General features: G+C 66.8%; 2 protein-coding genes across 5 annotated transcripts; one reads left to right on the forward strand and one right to left on the reverse strand.

The window, feature by feature from the left end:
• Window positions 1–900: 900 nt before the first annotated feature.
• POLD2 (DNA polymerase delta 2, accessory subunit) lies at window positions 901–7407 on the forward strand. Of its 3 annotated transcripts, none has more exons than XM_070424906.1 (11): window positions 901–920; window positions 1781–2028; window positions 4554–4675; window positions 4830–4953; window positions 5164–5278; window positions 5421–5619; window positions 5871–5951; window positions 6096–6253; window positions 6456–6583; window positions 6763–6864; window positions 7170–7407. In XM_070424906.1, exons 2-11 carry the CDS (start codon window positions 1809–1811, stop codon window positions 7328–7330), a joined length of 1410 nt encoding a protein of 469 aa, XP_070281007.1. In that variant the 5' UTR covers window positions 901–920; window positions 1781–1808; the 3' UTR covers window positions 7331–7407. The 3 variants fall into 3 exon arrangements, with proteins under 3 accessions (XP_070281007.1, XP_070281005.1, XP_070281004.1); XM_070424904.1 differs by lacking the exon at window positions 901–920 and adding an exon at window positions 946–1221; XM_070424903.1 differs by lacking the exon at window positions 901–920 and adding an exon at window positions 946–1161.
• A 107-nt stretch (window positions 7408–7514) lies between these two features.
• AEBP1 (AE binding protein 1) lies at window positions 7515–16585 on the reverse strand. Of its 2 annotated transcripts, none has more exons than XM_070424908.1 (21): window positions 16246–16585; window positions 14451–14792; window positions 13991–14053; window positions 13825–13908; window positions 13544–13684; window positions 13405–13473; window positions 12548–12625; window positions 12335–12418; window positions 12178–12225; window positions 11596–11705; window positions 11383–11522; window positions 11032–11116; window positions 10791–10935; window positions 10605–10690; window positions 10203–10326; window positions 9792–9988; window positions 9502–9681; window positions 8986–9337; window positions 8770–8909; window positions 8547–8646; window positions 7515–8377 (listed from the first exon to the last, which is right to left on the reverse strand). In XM_070424908.1, the coding sequence occupies exons 1-21, from the start codon at window positions 16493–16495 to the stop codon at window positions 7755–7757; spliced, it is 3441 nt and encodes a 1146-aa protein (XP_070281009.1). In that variant the 5' UTR covers window positions 16496–16585; the 3' UTR covers window positions 7515–7754. The 2 variants fall into 2 exon arrangements, with proteins under 2 accessions (XP_070281009.1, XP_070281008.1); XM_070424907.1 differs by having other exon boundaries at window positions 14451–14801; window positions 16246–16584.
• Between the last annotated feature and the right edge of the window lie 757 nt (window positions 16586–17342).

Here is a 17342-nt window from a genome sequence, read left to right on the forward strand (position 1 = left end):
AGCTGAGCGACTTCTCTGTGCCTCACCGTCAAAGGCTTATTTGGGGATTAGATGGATTAACGTGCCAAGAACGGAGATGGATTAACGTGCCAAGAACGGAGAACGCAGGCAGGTCTCCAGCGAGGACTGTGTGTGTCACCCCTTAGCACTGTCCACTCTGTCGTGGGGACAGGACCAGGGAAGAGCAGGGGGCGTGGTGGGAGCGGCGTGAGGCTTCCCGGGAGCGTGAGATGCGGGAGGGCACCCGCAATGGGGCGGCTGGGGAGGGCGCTGGCGGGCGGGAAGCCGGTGGACCGGACTGAGCCGCGCTGCATGGAGGCTGGCAGGCCGTGGCCCGTGCGGAGGGCCTCCCATCGCCCGCTCCCCCGGAGGATGCAGTCTGCGGACTCGGTGCGCCTACCCTGTGGTCAGCACGGGCGGCCGCCGCAGAGTCTGGCGACTGGCAGGTCCTGGGGCCGCGCGAGGGGCGCCAACTACCCCGAAGGGACCAGGATCTCGGGGACCTGCCTCTTAGGAGGGTCCCGTCTGGATGGCGCGGCGCCCGCACGCGCACACGGGTCCCATGACGCAAGCCCCGCCCCGCGTGGCCCGGTGAACAGGAGCGTGACTCCGCGCACGCGCAGCCACCGGAGACCGGGCGCTCTGCCACGGGTGGGGCGGGGCGTGCGCGGATTGGAGGGTTGCGATGGTGGCGGGCGGGGCGCGCGGTTGGCGGGTAACGGCGCACGGCGGTGGGCGGGCCCCGTGGTGATGGACAGGGCGAAGCGCCCGGCGATTGGCGGGATGCGGCGCTGGGCGGGCGGGGCGCTCAGATTGGCGGAGGCGGTGCGCGCGCTGGGCGGGCCCCGTGGTGATGGACAGAGCGAGGCGCCCGGCGATTGGCGGGATGCGGGGCTGGGCGGGCCCGGGCGCGCGGCGAGGTGAGAGGCGTCCGGGGTGGTCCCGGCGGCGTGGGGGCGCCTGGGCCGGGGGCTGAGGGGCATCTCGCGGGCTCTGAGCGGGTCTCCGCTGTTCCCCTCGAGCGGGCGCGGGGCCGCCCTGGGGCTCGGGCGCCTGCAGACGGTCGGGCTGGGGCTGGGGCTGCGGCCGGGAGGGTCCGGCGTGCACCGTGCAGTCCCCGCGCAGGACGCAGAGGAAACTTTGGATGCGCCGCGTTAGGAGGTAGCTGCCAGGACACGGAGAAGCAGAAGCGCAGGGAGCGTGGGGCAGGAGGAGGCGGATGTGAGCCACGACGAGGGAGTGCGGAGCCCCTCGTGCGGGCCGTGGGGGGCCGAGGGCGGGGCAGATCTCACAGGCCCTTGTAGGGTTGGGGTTCACTCCGTGCCATGGGAAGGCTGTGCGAGCTCTGAGCACAGGGCGGACGCCTGCTGTATCGGACGGTGATCGGCTCACGGGGCGGGCTTGTCTGGCCCCGGCCGCGATGGAGCAGGTGCTGGCGCTGGCCGGGCCGAGGAGGATCCCGTTGGGGCCTGTGGACTTGAGCCCTGGGAGCTGCTCAGGTGGAGGTGGGGGCAGGCAGGGGACACGGGCGGCTTGGAGCTCCAGGCGGAGAAATGCGCAGCCTTCCTCTTCTCCCTCCGGGCGCGCGCAGGGGGAGACTGGTGTCCAGTACAGGCGTTTCCCCAGCAGCTCGGCCCTCTGGTGGGCTTGCAGCCTTCCCCTCCATCCCCGAGGCCCGTGGGTGCCCGGTGGTCAGCCCCGATGGTCAGCTGGGTGCAGACACCCGGAGAGCGGCCGCTGTCGGGGCAGGGGTTGCAGGAGTGCGTCTGCGTCCTTACAGGGACCACCTCCTTGGCCGGGAGCACACCATGTTTGCCCAGCAGGCCGCCCAGAGGGCACACACGCTGCTGTCCCCGCCGTCAGCCAGCAACGCCACCTTTGCCCGAGTGCCCGTGGCGACTTACACCAACTCCTCCCAGCCCTTCCGGCTGGGGGAGCGCAGCTTCAGCCGGCAGTATGCCCACATCTATGCCACCCGCCTCCTCCAGATGAGGCCCTTCCTGGTGAGCCGGGCCCAGCAGCAGTGGGGTAAGTGACCAGTGCGGGAGGCGCCTCCTCCCACCAGCCTGAGACCTGGCAGCACTGGGGCCTTTCGTGTATCCCCTCTCCCTGGCCTGGGGGGAGCACCTGCTTTCAGCTCAGTGTCTTCTTCAGGTGCCGAAGGGGTTAAGTCAGGTGTCACGTGAGGTGTGGTCAGTGGCCAGTGGCCGCAGGGCCTGGTTGGATGGTAACTGGTCTTGCACTGGCATAGGGACAGGTCTTCCTTGTCTTCAGTGCAGGGAGCACCCACCTCCCTTGGAGGCGCCCACTGCACTGGAGGCCTGTTTTCACTGACCTCCGACCTCTCTGCCCGGCCTCCGTGCCTGTTGTCTCTCTTTCCTGGGTACGTGGCCTGGGCAGTGCAAAGCTTTTTTTTTTTACCCGTTTCTTCCTTGGTGGCCTCTCCTTCAGTTAAGTTATTCTTGGTGGTGAACCAGGACTCCCCCTCCCCCCGCCCCCCCTGCACCCCTTCCAATTCTGGGAGATACTGCATTATCCATTGTCACTGAGGAGTGGCTTTCCATGTAGTTTTCAATTAATTAACCTATTGATGTTACTAAGCTGACATTGTGTCGGTGAGACCCTGTCTTACTCGTTTTTACTGCCGCGGCACCTGGCGCGGGGTCTCAGCGCTGGCTGCGCACTGACCCCCCAGGAAAGCTTTGGGAAGCACGGTGCCCAGGCCCACCCCGCAGGCCAGTTGGATGACTCTGGTTTTATCAGCGCAGCCAGAGGACACTGGGCCCCGTCTCCCAGCTAGATGGTCACGTTCACTAAAGACGTTCTGTTTTCTTTGCTGCAGGCAGTGTTTTTCACCTTCTGCCAATAGTAAGGGTCTCCTTCCACTGGCCCCCAGGGGCCTTCTCCTCACTTTCCTGGGAGCCCTGGGCACACCCTCAGGCCCAATGTCACTGACCTCTTAGATCCCTTACAGCAGCGCCCTCTCTGGTACCAGGTTTCTCTTCCAGTCCCTACTGCTGCTAACAGAACTCCCCAGAGATGGAACAGCCACCTCATCCTGCTCACAGTCTGGGGCCAGGAACCCAGACAGTGGCCCACAGTGCCCGGGCCTCGGCGGGGCAGCACTGCTCCTCACGGGCCTGGCTGTCATGCTGGCTTCACCCCGAACACCTTCATGCAGCTTCCGGTGTGACCAGGACTCCTCTCCGGAGCTCAGCCTGTGCCGGGAGGCGCCTCTCCATTCCCCTGCTTCCCGAACAAGCCGGCCCTTTCTGGCCTGTGGCTCTCCCCTCTCCCGCTTGCTTCCTCTCCAGAGTCCCTCGGGACCTCAGTGTGAATGTCATGTGCTTCAAGGGACCACCTCAGCCTCCAGGGCCTCCTCCATAGTCTGTCTTAGTTGCCGTGTGTGGCACTTGTCACAGTGGCTGTGAGCTCTGCCTGGTGCTCAGAACATGTTGCTGAGCCTCTGTGCCTCGGTTTCCTCAGCCGCACGAGGGGCTGTTGGGCTGGGGAGCTCCATGCACAGTGCTCGCCATCGTCACCTGGGGGTGAATGCGGCTCCGACGTTGGGGCCTTGGGGTCTGTGGTTCCTGTTGGCGCCTGGCATTTGTGTCCGGTGTTGGTGCCCTCCTCATCTTGTTCTGAACGACTCTTCTCCACTCCGCGGGGAGATCTGGTGTCTGTTCTTGGTTATTCCAGGCAGGAGGGGCTCATGCTGCAGTCAGCCGGGCTGAGGAAGGGGCTGGTCCCACAGCCACATGATCCCGTCACCTCCTGTGGGCCTTCTCTCCAGGCCTGGGGGCTGACAGATCCGGGGGCCTTCGGAACCTGTGTTCTTCCTCCCTGCGCCCCCTGAGGACCAGCCTGTGCTGTGCATCCTGATGGTCCCCGTGGTGTCCCAGGACCCCGGGCGCCTGACTCCACAGGGAGCCGACGGGGTACGTGGGGATGTGGTTTGATTTGGCGGTGTCTCTGTTTTCAGAGGATGAAGCATTCGTGGAGCTCTCGGAAGAATCCAAACTCTTAAAGGAACTTGATATATTTTTCAGACAGGGCTGTGTGGAGACTTGGCACACCTATCCTTCTAAGAACCAGTGCTCTAATGTCGGTGTCAACGAGGTAGAGCCTGTGTCAGGGGCCCGTGGCTGCTGTAACAACAGAGCCCGAAACTGGGCAGCTTAAAGCACATTTATTCTACAGTATGGGGTGCAGGTGTCACAGGGCTGCACCCCTCAGAGGCTCCAGGGAGAGTCCTTCCCACCTCCTCCAGCTCCGTGACTGCTGGTGCTCCAGGCTGTGGCCCTGTCACCACAGACGTCGCACTCTCTGCATGTCTGCTTCTCAGACGGACCCGTCCAGGGCCCGTCCACATCCCGAGTCCCCTGTCCCCCTGGGGCCAAGCAATCCTTTAGGTCTAGGGGGTCTTTGCCCTCAGTGCACTCTCCCGGCAGAGGCAGGGTCCCTGGGCGACTGGGCTCTGGGAGGCCTGTTTCCATGCCGTGTGGGGGTGCCGGGAGGGCTGCCTGGTCTCTGAGCTCAGGTCTCGTGCCCAGGCAGTGGCGTCCTGGTGAAGAAGCTGTGTGAGCTGCAGCCCGAGGAGAAGTGCTGTGTGGTGGGGACCCTCTTCAAGGCCATGCCGCTCCAGCCCTCCATCCTGCGGGAGGTCAGCGAGGAGGTGAGCACACGTCCCTGGGGACAGTGGGCCACTTGCCTTGGACCCCAGGATTTGGGGCTGGGCCGGGGGGGTGGGGGTGGGGGGGCATCTCAGTGAGCAAGCACAGGAGCCCTGGTGGACTCTGGCCCAACCACCCCTCACCTCTGCCTTCCAGCACAACCTGCTCCCCCAGCCCCCCCGGAGCAAGTACATCCACCCAGACGATGAGCTGGTCCTGGAAGATGAGTTGCAGCGAATCAGACTGGAAGGCACCATCGATGTGTCCAGGCTGGTCACAGGTGGGGCGTGGGGCGGGGTGGCCTGTGCCTCAGGCAATGGGTGAGGCCCAGGTGGGGTCAGTTCCCACCTCTGCCCAGAGGCAGTGGTCCCGGGACGCAGGTCCTGAGTGGAACTCGCCATCACGGTGGAGAAGGGGCTGGCTGTGCGGTGTGGGAGCTGGAGGAGGTGGCCCTCGGCTCCCCTCCTGGGCCTGACGCTGCTGCTCCCAGGGACGGTGCTGGCCGTGCTGGGCTCTGTGAGAGACGACGGCAAGTTCGTGGTGGAGGACCATTGCTTCGCAGGGCTGGCTCCTCAGACGCCTGCACCACCCCTTGACCTGGACAGGTGAGCAGGTGCTTGGGGTCCCGGGCAGTGGTCCAGGGGAATCTCGGTCCCTGGGCTCCATCTTCCTGCTCACCCGTGAAGGTGATGGGGGCGGGGGGCACCTGTTTCCACGGCACCCAGAGGACCCTGACTTCTGCTGCAGGTTTGTGCTGCTGGTGTCCGGTCTGGGCCTGGGTGGAGGCGGGGGTGAGAGCCTGCTGGGCACCCAGCTGCTGGTGGACGTGGTGACGGGGCAGCTGGGGGACGAGGGGGAGCAGTGCAGTGCCGCCCACGTGTCCCGCGTCATCCTCGCTGGGAACCTCCTCAGCCACAGCACCCAGAGCAGAGATTCCATCAACAAGGTAGGGCGCCACCTGCCTGCAGCAGCCCCTCCTTCCCTGCGTCGGGCACAGGGTCTTGCAGTTCTGGTGTGCAGTGCCCAACAGCGATGCCGGGGCCACCTTTGCCCAGGGACCGTCCTGGCTCAGCCCCTGCCTTCTGCCCCCTGCGGGAGGGCTTTGCTCTGCTCCCAGCCCAGTGCCCCAGGAGTTCGCTAGGTGACCCTCTGATCTAAGACTCCCCAGGGCCTCACAGCCTATGGCTCTACTCCCAGGCCAAGTACCTGACCAAGAAAACCCAGGCTGCCAGTGTGGAGGCCGTCAAGATGCTGGACGAGATCCTCCTGCAGCTGAGTGTGAGCACCCGGGGCTGGCAGGGACGGGATTGGACACTGAGGCTGCGGCCGGGCACCAAGAGGCAGGTGGTGAAGGGCATTGGATGGGCTCCAGGCTGCATGGTGGGTGCCAGCCCTGAAGCTCCTCTGCCCTGTGCCCTCTAGGCCTCGGTACCCGTGGACGTGATGCCAGGCGAGTTTGACCCAACAAACTACACACTCCCCCAGCAGCCCCTGCACCCCTGCATGTTCCCACTGGCCACCGCCTACTCTACGCTGCAGCTGGTCACCAACCCCTACCAGGCCACCATCGATGGAGTCAGGTAGCCAGCACAACCCAACTGCAGCCTGACCCATGGCCTCTGGACTCAGTGGCACCAGGAGGGGAGGGTTGGGTGCAGGACTGCAGAGAGCCCACCTCGATTGGCCCCTTTCCTAGGGTGCCTGGGGACACCCCCACGTGCGCCTGGTGAGCTCGGGCTGCCTGTGGGAGGAGTGCAGGTGTCAGACCCCCTTGCCCTGCAGGTTCCTGGGCACAGCGGGACAGAACGTGAGTGACATTTTCCGGTACAGCAGCATGGAGGACCACCTGGAGATCCTGGAGTGGACCCTGCGTGTCCGCCACATCAGCCCCACAGCCCCTGACACCCTGGGTAATGCACGGGCTCAGCTATGTGGGTGGGACCAGACACCAGGGAAGGCCTGGTGGCCCCGTGATGCCCGGCGGGTTCCTGCGTGGATTTGCACTCACCGGCCTTGCCCCAGAGTGCGATGCTGTTCTGGGAGCGGCCCTAGAATTGCCCCGCACTCAGCTGTCAGCCCCCTTCTCTAGGTTGCTACCCTTTCTACAAAAGCGACCCATTCATCTTTCTGGAGTGCCCGCACGTCTACTTTTGTGGCAATGCCCCCAGCTTTGGCTCCAAAATCATCCGAGGTAAGCTTTCTCTTCGGACAAGGACTCACTCTCATCGGGAGCCCAGGCCCACCTGGCTCTGGCTGACTGCGTGCCGACCGGGCGCTGGAACTGTCCGCGCCCACGGCCAGGTCAGGGCTCCTCTGGTCGGCGTCACGTTAGCCTTTGACTTTTAGGGTGTCCTCGGCCCTTTCCATTTCTGCCCAGAGAAGCCGTGCGGTCAGCACTCCCACGTGCGGATGGGGACTCCCGTGTCTTGTGGTGGCTTCCCTTGGAGGTGGGCTCACCCAGAACCTAAAGCGGGTCCCCACGTGTCTTGTTTGCAGGCCCCGAGGACCAGACGGTGCTGCTGGTGGCTGTGCCGGACTTCAGTGCCACGCAGACGGCCTGCCTGGTGAACCTGCGCAGCCTGGTCTGCCAGCCCATCAGCTTCTCGGGCTTCGGCGCCGAGGACGACGCCCTGGGAGGCCTGGGTCTGAGCCCCTGAGTCGTGGAGGCGGCCTCTGCCCCTGCTGGGTCAGCACGGAGCAGCTTGTCTGTAAATAAACCTGACGGCTAACTGGTGATCTGGGTGGACCTGTGCTGCGCCCGCGCCCTCCTGTGGGGTAGCCACACCGAGTGGGCCTCCTGCCCTTTCCCCAGCCGGTCAGGCCCGTGGTCAGGGACACCTGTGCCATGAGCTTGTTTATTAGTGTGGCCTGGGCAGCAGTTAAGAAGACTGCCCTGGGCGCGCCCCCAGCTCCGCCCGCAGGGTCCGACCTCTCTGAGGCCAGGGCAGTCCAGGCGCCTGGCAGACCTGGCTCTGAGGTGGCGGGCACGTGTGTGCCACAGCAGGGGGCCTTGGTGTGCTGATGGTGCCGAGCGGGCCCAGCAACGTGGCCTGGCATGGGCTCGGCGTTTCAGACCTGTCCTCAGAAGTCCCCGAAGTTCACTGTGTAGGTCTCCACCGTGGTGAAGGGGAGCCCCGCGCCTGGGCCTGCGCCCCCCTCCCCCTCTTCCCACTCCTCCTCCTCCCCTGGCCCCAGCTCGGTCTCAAACTCCTCAGTCCCCAATTCCGTCACCACCTCCGTGTAGGTCTCAGTCTCTGACTCCCCCCAGTCGGCCGTGGGCTCGGGCAGAAAGCCCCAGGGCCCCAGGGTGGAGTTGGGGACGGAGGTGGGGGCCAGGGAGGGGGTGGGGAGCAGCACGGTGGGCAGCGTCGGGGTGGTGGCCGGGCTCGCGGTGGCATTGAGGCGGCGAAGCCGCATCTGTTCACGCATGCGCAGCCGGTACTGCAGGCGGCGTTGCTGCAAGCGTCGCTGCTGGGGGGTCATAGGGCGCGAAGGGTCGATGCGCGGGATGGGCCGGTTCCCGTTCATGGCCAGGATCTCCCGGATGCGCTTCCAGTTGGAGCGTGCCAGGACGAAGTTGCACTGGGTGGCCCCGATGTCGTAGTCCACGTTGCAGGTCTTGGCGCTGGGCGTGTAGCCCTCCGCCTGCGCCGTCACGCGGTACTCCCCGGGGTTCAGGATGCGCCAGTAATCGCCGCCAGGGGCTGCAGGGGGGAAGGTGGGTTCAGCTGCTGGAGGGCACCCCGCCCAGGCCCCAGGCCCCAGGCCCCTCTGCTGGGCAGACCCCAGCGTCTGGAGGCACCCCGAGGAGCGGGACCAACACAGATCGGGCCCCCACCTTGGGAAGTGGGGGAGAGGAGTGCACGCAGGTACCTGTCTTCACACCGTGGTTAATGCCACTCACAGAGATGGTGGCATTGGCAATGGGGACGCCCTGTTCATCCGTCACCACCCCCTTGATGCCGCGGTGAACCTGCAGGAAGGGGTGAGGCTGGGTGTCCACATGCTGACCCTGCAGCCTGCGCCCCTGCCCTGTCCAGGCCCCTCTCACCGTCCTTCCCGGCCTCCCCGGTGCTGCCCCGCCCCCCAGCCCCACCTGCTCCATGAAGGTGAGCAGGGCTTCCTTGTTGTTCTCCCACTCCCGGGGCAGCTCGCTCTCATGGGGGAACTTGTCGCAGCCCAGGTAGATGGAGAGCTCCAGGCAGTTGGTGTGCAGGTAGCTGAAGTCATTGATGGCTGGTGGGAGCAGACGGCCGCAGTCACCCTCACCCCATCCCACACGCCCCGCCGCGGCCCCGCCCCATAGACTCACTCCCGGATCTGGGGTTCCACTTGGCCCCGTTGACGATGCCCGTGCCCCCGGTGTGGTCCTGCGCTTGGCACCCTCCCCGGTAGGGCTCGGTCATGGTGAGGTGGGTGGAGGCGAAGGAGATGGCCAGCCAGCGGAAGATGGCGTGGTCTGGGGTCTCCTGGGCCTCAGACACCTCGTCCTGGTCCTCTCCGCGGGCGGCCGCCAGGGCCGCGGCCATCAGCTGCTCCTGGCTGGGTGTGCGCGCCATGTCATAGGGGTAGGACACCAGCCGCTCGCCGCCGTTCAGGTTCGCCCCCAGCACGAACGGGTTCTTCTCCATCCAGGCGATGATGGCACGGACCTCCGTGGACACCTGGGGGCGGCTCCAAGTGAGGTCCGGGCCATTGCTTCCACCGCCCTCCATGGAGACCCGTACCAGCCCTGCCCCTCCTGTCCCCCCAAAGCCCTGCAGTCAGTGCCAGGAGCTCCAGGGCCCCGGCTGCTCCCCTGACCCTACTGGCCAGGCGGCGGCCTCACCGTGGCATCCGGGGAGAGGTAGCGTTCGGGGATGGGCAGGTTGTTGTTGGGAACCCGGTAAGGGACCCATTTCCTCTCCTCCGCTCCCCAGAGCACAGAGTTGAGATCCGGGAAGTCCTCGTAGATGTCGAAGCCCTCCTCAGTCCACAGCCCCAGTGCCCAGTTCCCGAACTCCGAACCCTACGGGGGGCGGGGGTGTCAGCAGTTGGGTGGTCCAGACTTGCCCCATGCCATCCCCGCCCACCCAGCCTGCCCCCAGCCCCCACCCCCCGCCTGCCCCCTGCACCCACCATCTGCGCTGCCACCTCATAGCCATCGGGGTTCAGCGAGGGCACCAGGTGGATGCGCGTGTCGTGGACCAGGTTGCGCACGCGGGGGTTCCCGTCGCGGTACTCGCGGCACAGGTACTGCATGAGCAACAGTAGCAGCTCGCGGCCTAGGACCTCGTTGCCGTGGATGCCGGCTGTGTAGCGGAACTCCGGCTCCCCTGCAAGGGCAGGACCTCAGCAACCACTCAGCCTACCGAGGGGGGCGTGGGCAGCTGAGGAAGGAACCAAGCTGGCCTCACTCCGAGGGCTGGGCAACTGAGGCTTGTAGGGCCAGCAAGAGGGGTTCCGAGGGCAGGCAGAGGTGAGCAGTAGTGCCAGGGCCTTGCCTCTGCTCTGGGGAGGGCCAGGCCTCAGGGGCTATGGAGGCCTCACCCAGCTCATGGTCCCCAGGGTTGTCGGAGATCTCCATGGCGTAGATCTTGAGCCCGCGTGAGCTTTTTCCCAGGCTGTACGTGCGGGTGATTGTGGGGCACTCCTCATTCACCACCTTCATCAGCTGGCAGGGGAGAGGACCCCGTCACACAGCCCAGCACCCACCTCCCCAGGGACCATGGCCCCCGCATTGCCCGTCTGCTCCCTGAGAAGGCCTCGTGATAGAGCCCGGCCCTCGGTGCTAGTGTGGGGTGGGGGGTTCCTCCTTCCCGAGGCGAGGGCCAGCCCACCTCCCTCGGGGGCCATGTTGGGGAGGGGAGCAGAATGGAGCTCCCACACAAGACCCTGCGAGCCAGGAGCCTGAGCTCTGGACAGGACCCCCTGCCCTGGGCGAGCACCTACCTGGCGCATGTCCTTGTAGCTGTGGTGCCGGAAGTCCAGGTCATCGGTGGTGACCACCTCGTTCTGTGCATAGTAGCTGTGGACAGCTGCAGAGGGTGGACAGGCAGGGCCCTGAGCTGGTCAGCTGCCAGCCCAGCCCCAGTCCCCCAGCCGCCCCTCCAAGCCCCTGCCCCCGCCGGCACTCACGGGTCACGGGGCAGCCCAGCACCTCTAGGCGCATGCACAGGCTGCCATTCCAGGTGAGGGGGTACACACGGATGAAACGGGCTACCACTGGCTCCGGGAGCTCGCTCAGAACGGGCGTGTCCTTGTCCACATTCCCATGGAAGGTCTGGGGAGAGGCAGGCCTCAGAGCAGCACCCCATGCTGGGCCAGGGCCCACCTGAGGCCCAGATGCTGGGAGCGAGCTGAGGGCTCAAGGACCCACCATTTCCTCGTAGCCGTTGGTGTACATCACCCATGTCTGGCTGTCATTGCTGAAGCCCACGAAGAAGGAGGTCACAAAGTCGTCACTGGAGAGCGACAGTGGTCAGCGGTCAGGGCAAGGCCGGTCTCCAGCCTGGGTCCTAGGCCGTCAGATGGCTGACGCCCCTCTCCTGGGCCCAAGCACTTAAGAGCTGGCAGGGGTGTGTGGTGCTGCCTGGCATCAGGAGTGGCTCCCGTGCCCGCTGCATGGCCAAGGAGGGGGCTGAGGCCCGGGGGGCCCACAGGAGTGTCTGGAGTGGAACTGAGGCGGGCCTGGGGCTCCCCACCCCCCGAGCGCCTGTGAGCAACGTACTGGACGCTGGAGTCGCGGCCCTGAGTGATGACGCCTGTGAACCTGGTGGTCCTCCTGGTGTCCACCTCGATCCACTGGTTCTGCGCATCGTCCTCGGCGCACCACGCCCCGTCGTAGTAGTCGTCCTCGACAGCGCCCGCCTGCCGGCAGCAGGAGGCTGAGTGGGGGGGAGGAGCCCGGCCGGCCAGGAGAGGGGCCCCTCCCAGCACCCACCTGCATGTTGAGCCGGCCCCGCTGGGCGCCCAGGCCATGGCGCAGCATGGAGGAGGCTCGAATCTGGTTGTCCTCGATGCGGTGCGACTCCATCCCGATGGGGGGGCACTCTGAGGACAGACCCCGGGCTGGTGGCCCGCGGCTCCATTCCTCCCTCCACCCGCCTCAGAACTGGACCCCAGAGCCCTCTCTCCTCATGTCGGGGGGCCAGTCAGGGAAGCTCCACCCAGGCTGTGCTCCCCTCCCTGGCCTCAGCCTTCCCCAGAGAACAGGCTGATGACGCCCTGCTCCAGGGCCGTGGTGCACAGGACGTCACGGGACAGCCACCCCAGGGCCCAGCCACCCCAGGCCTCATCCACACGGGCGTCTGCACACCTGCCTGTGCCATGAGCCTGTGCCCTGGGGTTGGGCCCGGGGCAGAGCCACTCCAGGCCCCAAGAACTGACGAGCAGAGAGGGTTCTAGAGGCCCGGAGCGCTGGCAGGAAATCCAGGCTGGGGACCTACGTGTGCCCTTGGGTGGGCCGCATGCCCCAGGCCCGCCCTGCACACCCTGCGCCCACACTCCCAGGCCCCTTACTCACTGATTTTCTCTGCTGGAGCCCACTCTTCCTCCTCGACCTTCCGGGGCCCTGAGGACAACAAGAGAGGACTTGGTGCCGAGGGTCCTGGGGCACCCAGGAGTCCAGAGTTCTGCCACCAGACCTGGCCGTGTGGGCCCAACCCCAGCCCCAGACACACCTTTGTGGTCCTTGCCTTTCTCCAGCGTCCACTTGTCATCGGTCTCCTCCTGCTTGGGGCTGCTGCCCTCCTTTTTGGGTTTCCCTGGAAGGTGGAAGGGGAGGACCTGTCCCTCAGCCCCAGGCTTCCCGGGGCTTGTGGGGGCAGCAGGCTGAGCTGGGCAGGTAGGGGGAGGCAGGGGGAGGTGGGCGGGGGCAGCCTGATTCCACTCACTCAGCCCCTCCTTCTCTTCGTCAGTCTCCAGCTCAGAGGCAGGCTTCGGCGGGCTGGGAGGCCGGAAGTAATAGTCGACTGGGGGAGGGAGAGCCCTGCTGAGATGGCCAGCTGCTGCTCCCAGGGTCCCCCGGCTGCTCCCAGGGCCCCCCAGCTGCTCCCAGAGCCCCTCAGCTGCTGCTCCCAGGGCCCCCCAGCTGCTCCCAGGGCCCCCCAGCTGCTCCCAGAGCCCCCCAGCTGCTGCTCCCAGGGCCCCCCAGCTGCTGCTCCCAGGGCCCCCCAGCTACACCCAGGGCCCCCCAGCTGCTGCTCCCAGGGCCCCCCAGCTACACCCAGGGCGCCCGCGATGATGAGAAAGTGGGGTCAGTGGGCCTTGAAGAATCCACACAGGCCCAGAGGAGGGGGAGGTCCTCTTGGACTGAGAGGCCACCTGGGCTCAAGTGGGGCCGGAAGACCCCAGGAAGCCAGCAGCCCCACCCAGCAGGGCTCGGCCTGGGGAAAGGTGGGCTGGGCTGGGCAGGGAGTGGGAGCCTTGAGTGACAGTGGCACCAGTGACCAGGAGGGGTGAGTCACGAGGGCTGAGCCGGGCCAAGGGTTGGAGGGTTAACGGGACAGGGAAAGGACAAGGACCTGCTAGGCCTGCAGCCAGGGAGGGGAGTCATCCCAGGGGACAGGGAGCTGGAGGGAGGGGTTGCAGAGCGGGGAGCAGAGGTGGGAGCAGAAGGCAGAGCAGAGGCAGGAACCAGGAAGGTGTCGAGGGGAGGCCCAGCCTGAGCAAGGAGAGGAATGAGGGCAGCAAGGCTGGTGGCACGTGGGGACGTCGGGGCACGGCCTCCAAGCTGGCCCCGGGCACTCACTGTCGTCATAGTCAGGAATCAGGTAGCCGTCCCCATAGTCGGGGGGCAGAAGGGGCTTCCCAGGTGGCTCTGTGGAGAGGGGAGGCCGTGGGCACAGAGCCCCTGGAAGGACTGCCCCCGCCCCCCTGCCCCATCCTACCGATCCTCTCCTTCTCCTCTGGGGCCTCGACCCCCTGCCCCGGGGGCTCCGCCTTCTCCTCGGGGTGCTCGAGCCAGGGCCTCTCGGGCCTCCTCCTGCTGGGGGGCGGTCTGGGCTGCTTCTGGCGCCGGATGTACTCGACTGGGGGAGAGGGTGGGCTGAGCAGGGGGAGGCAACAGGGCTGGGAGGGGTCCCCAGGGGGATCATCCGTGGACCCCCAGGTCTGGATCTGGATGGGGAGGTGGGGCCAGTGGTGGCTGGACAACTGGGGTCCTACTCACAGTCCTCGTAGTCCTCCCTCTCTATCTGGTCGTTGTAGTCCAGGGTGGGCTGCTCCGCCTCCTGCTCCAGCTCCTCCTCCGGCTCTGGGAGGAGACACAAGCACACTGGCAGCCCCTACCGGCCCCTGGAAGCCCAACCAGCCCAGGTGGTCGGTCTCCCACTCACCAGGGTGGTGCTCCACAGGGGTCTCTCCTCCGGGACCCGGCCAGGGACCTTGGAAGGCCCCACCTGCAACACAAACCAGCGCAGTAGACAGAGGCCTGCGGGGCCAGGGGTCGCTCCTGGGCCCTGCTGACACCCGGAGGCCTCCCTCCCTCCCAGGGGGCCTCAGCACCCTGCTGGCACTCCCAGGGTGATTGCTGGGTGGTAACCTGGGGAGCCCAGCAACACAGAAGGGGTGGCTCCGAGTGGGATCCAGGGGACAGATCCCAGGACAGTGAGAGCAAACCCCCAGCCAGGCCACCAAGCCCCCACCCACCACCTGAGGGAGCTCCACTCCAACTGCGGGGGCCCTGAGGGTCTGCAGGAAGCAGGGGCCCAGGACCCACCAGGGACCCCCTCACCCCTCGCCGCTCCCTGCAGCCCAGCAGGGCAGAGCCCACCACCCAGAAGAGCTGACACACACCTTCCTCCTGCGGCAGCTCCTTGGGGCTGGGGCTGAGGGGAGGAGGCAGTGGCCACCATGGGGCTTCTGAGGGGGTCGGGGTTGGGGGCCTCTTCCCAGCCAGGGGCCTCTTGGTGGCCTTGGGTGGCTTCTCCTTGGGCCTCTTGGTGGCCTTGGGTGACTTCTCCTTGGGCCTCTTGGTGGCCTTGGGTGGCTTCTCCTTGGGCTTCTTGGTGGCTTTGGGTGGCTTCTCCTTGGGCTTCTTGGTGGCCTTGGGTGGCCTGGGGGATCCCTCCAGCAGCTTCCTGACCGCCTTGGGGCCTTTGTCCTTCTTCCCTTTCTTCCCTTTGTCTTTGGTCTTTTCTGGAGGCGCTGACCAAGATGCAGATGTAGGGCCCATCAACGGAGAAGCCCTCTGTGCCCCTGGGCCCCCCCACAACCCTAACGCTCCTGTTTACCCCCCATTTCCCAGGTCAGGGAACTGAGAGATGACGTCACCTGCCCCATGACAGAGCTGGCCTTGGAACCCAGGGTTCTGTCTGCAAGACTGCTGTCAGCACATCTTGGCTCAGGGCACACACACCCACCCTCACCGTGAAGGCTCCGCTCCCATGAGCAGGCCCTCGTCCTCCCACCCGTCACAATCCACCTTCCCAGTATGTCCCCTCGGCCAGTCAGTGAGTGGTGTTCTGTGCTGGACATAGTGCCAGGTGACTAAGCCCTCTGGGCCGGGGGGGGCACCCCAGTCTCAAGGGGGAGGCAGTCTCCTCCCTGCCAACTGCCGCCAAAGCAAAGGGCCCGGTGGGTATGGGGGGCACTGCTGGGCCTCAGGAGTGCTCTCAGGGGCACCTATGGCAACACCCTATGAGAAGTACGGGCCAACGGTGGTTGGAACCATAACCAACAGGAGGTCTGGGCCACACAGAGGACAGGGACCCGCAAGGGGCAGGGCAGGGGCCTGTATGCTGTTGAGAATTCAAAGGGGGTTGGGGGGCAAGGGGCGGAAACACAGGAAAATGCACAGAGTGCAGACTTTGGGGAGAAACAGGGCTGCCCCCAGCAACATCCAAGCCTGGAATGTGAGCTGGAGGTGGGGGAGGCACAGAGGGTCCCGGGACCGCCCGCCCCCCCAAGGGCAGGAGCCGGGAAAGAGTTAGAGTGGGGGTGGAGGCTGCTGAGCTCAGGAAGGAAGACCTTGCCACCCTCCCAAAGGCACACAAGCAGCTAAGATTTATCGACCACTGATTGCGTAAGAGGCCAAAGGAATGCCTTGGGGATGCATCATCTGACTGAGTTCCCCCAGGGAGCCCTGTGGGAGGGTCTTCCCCGCCTCCCAGCTGGGGTGGGGTGGGCGAGTGGGGGGGAGGGGATGGCAGGCAGGAGGGTGCAGGCACCCTCTAGGGTCGGCTGAGCCTGGGACGCTGCGGTGACAGGAGCAGTGTGTGCCTTAGAGGCTGAGGGGCCCACGGGGACAGCAGGGGCTTCACCGCGCAGACTGGGGAGGGACAGCCAAGTGCCCTGTGGCTCAGGCCTGGCCCCTGGGTGGCTGGGAACTGGGGGCGAGGTGCTGGGCCCATCAGAGCTGCTGGGCAGCAGACCTGCCGCATGCGTCTGGTGCCCAAAGGGCTACGGGCCAGCGCTGGCCTTGGCCTGGCACGGAGTCCCCAGACATCTGGGCAGTCCCGTGCTTTTCAGAACTGTTCCTCCCGCCAGGCGGCTGGACAGCGGCCAGCCCTGAGGAGGCCGCCAGTCCCACCTGAGGCGCGGGGTGCCCGGGCCCCCATCCCGCCAGGGGCACCCCCGCGCGGGCACTTACCCTCGCCGTCCACCCTCGGGCGCGCCCCCTTGCCCCCCGCCTGGGCTTTGCGGAGGCGCAGGGTGGGCTCAGGGGGCGGTGGCTCCAGGCCGCCCTCGTCCTCCCGCGGCCCGGGCTCCAGCTCCGACAGGAAGCCCTCGAGGAACTCCTCGATCTCGTCATCGGTCAGCACCGTCTGCGGGCGCCCCCCGGGCAACAGCGCCAGCAGCGCCAGTAGCGCCAGCAGGGGCGCCCCGCGCACCGCCGCCATGGCGCGCACGCCGGGGGGACCGGGGGCGGGGGCCGGGTGGGCGTGGATGGGGAGGGGGCGTGGGGGCTCCCGGGTGGAGCGCGGGACGAATCCGGGGTGGGGCGCGGGGTCTCCGGGGTGGGGCGCAGGAGGAATCCGGGGTGGGGCGCAGGAGGAATCCGGGGTGCGGCGCGGGGGCTCCTGCCGGCAGTGGCCCGTGGACCGGTGAGGACGCGGACGAGGCGGGGGACTCCGAGGCGCTGGTCCGGCGGAAAGCTCGGCCCGCGTGGCGCGCTCTGGCGCGGACCGCCCTCTCCAAAGCTCCGCGGCGGCCTGGGCGGGGGCGTCGGGGCTTCCGGAACCGGCTCCCCAACCCCTGGGGTAGGAGGAGGAGCCGGGCCTGGATGGAGGGGCTGCGGGGCGGGGGGGAGGGGGGTGGCGCTAGCGGTCCGGGCGCAGCGCGTTTGGCGCTTCCCGGAGCGGGATGGGGGCGGTGTCCCGGGCTGGAGGCCTGCACCTCGGCCGCAGGGCCTGCGGGAAGGGCGGTTGGAGAGGATGGGAGGTCCGGCGGGTGCGGGACCAGGGAGCTGACGTCCCTGCCCCGCTCCGCCCGCGGGATCAGGACGCCAGGTACCACCGCGTCCACTGGAGGGAACCGGCAACGCGGGTAGCAGAGCCAAGCGCGAACTCTGGCCTCCGGGATCCTCCCATCTCAGCTGCGGGAGGGTCCTGTGGGCGCCTGGCCAACCCGTGTTTCCAACTCTCTGGAGCCTGGGGCTGGCAGCTCTGTGTTCAGACATCAGCTGATCTCCCAGGTCCATGACAGCGGGCCCTGCGCCTCCCCGGGCGGCCTTGCTCTCCTGAACGC

This window comes from Myotis yumanensis, unplaced genomic scaffold (genome assembly GCF_028538775.1).
Source record: "Myotis yumanensis isolate MYYU_CA2020_CCGP unplaced genomic scaffold, mMyoYum1.0.hap1 SCAF_9, whole genome shotgun sequence".
NCBI classification, from domain to species: domain Eukaryota; kingdom Metazoa; phylum Chordata; class Mammalia; order Chiroptera; family Vespertilionidae; genus Myotis; species Myotis yumanensis.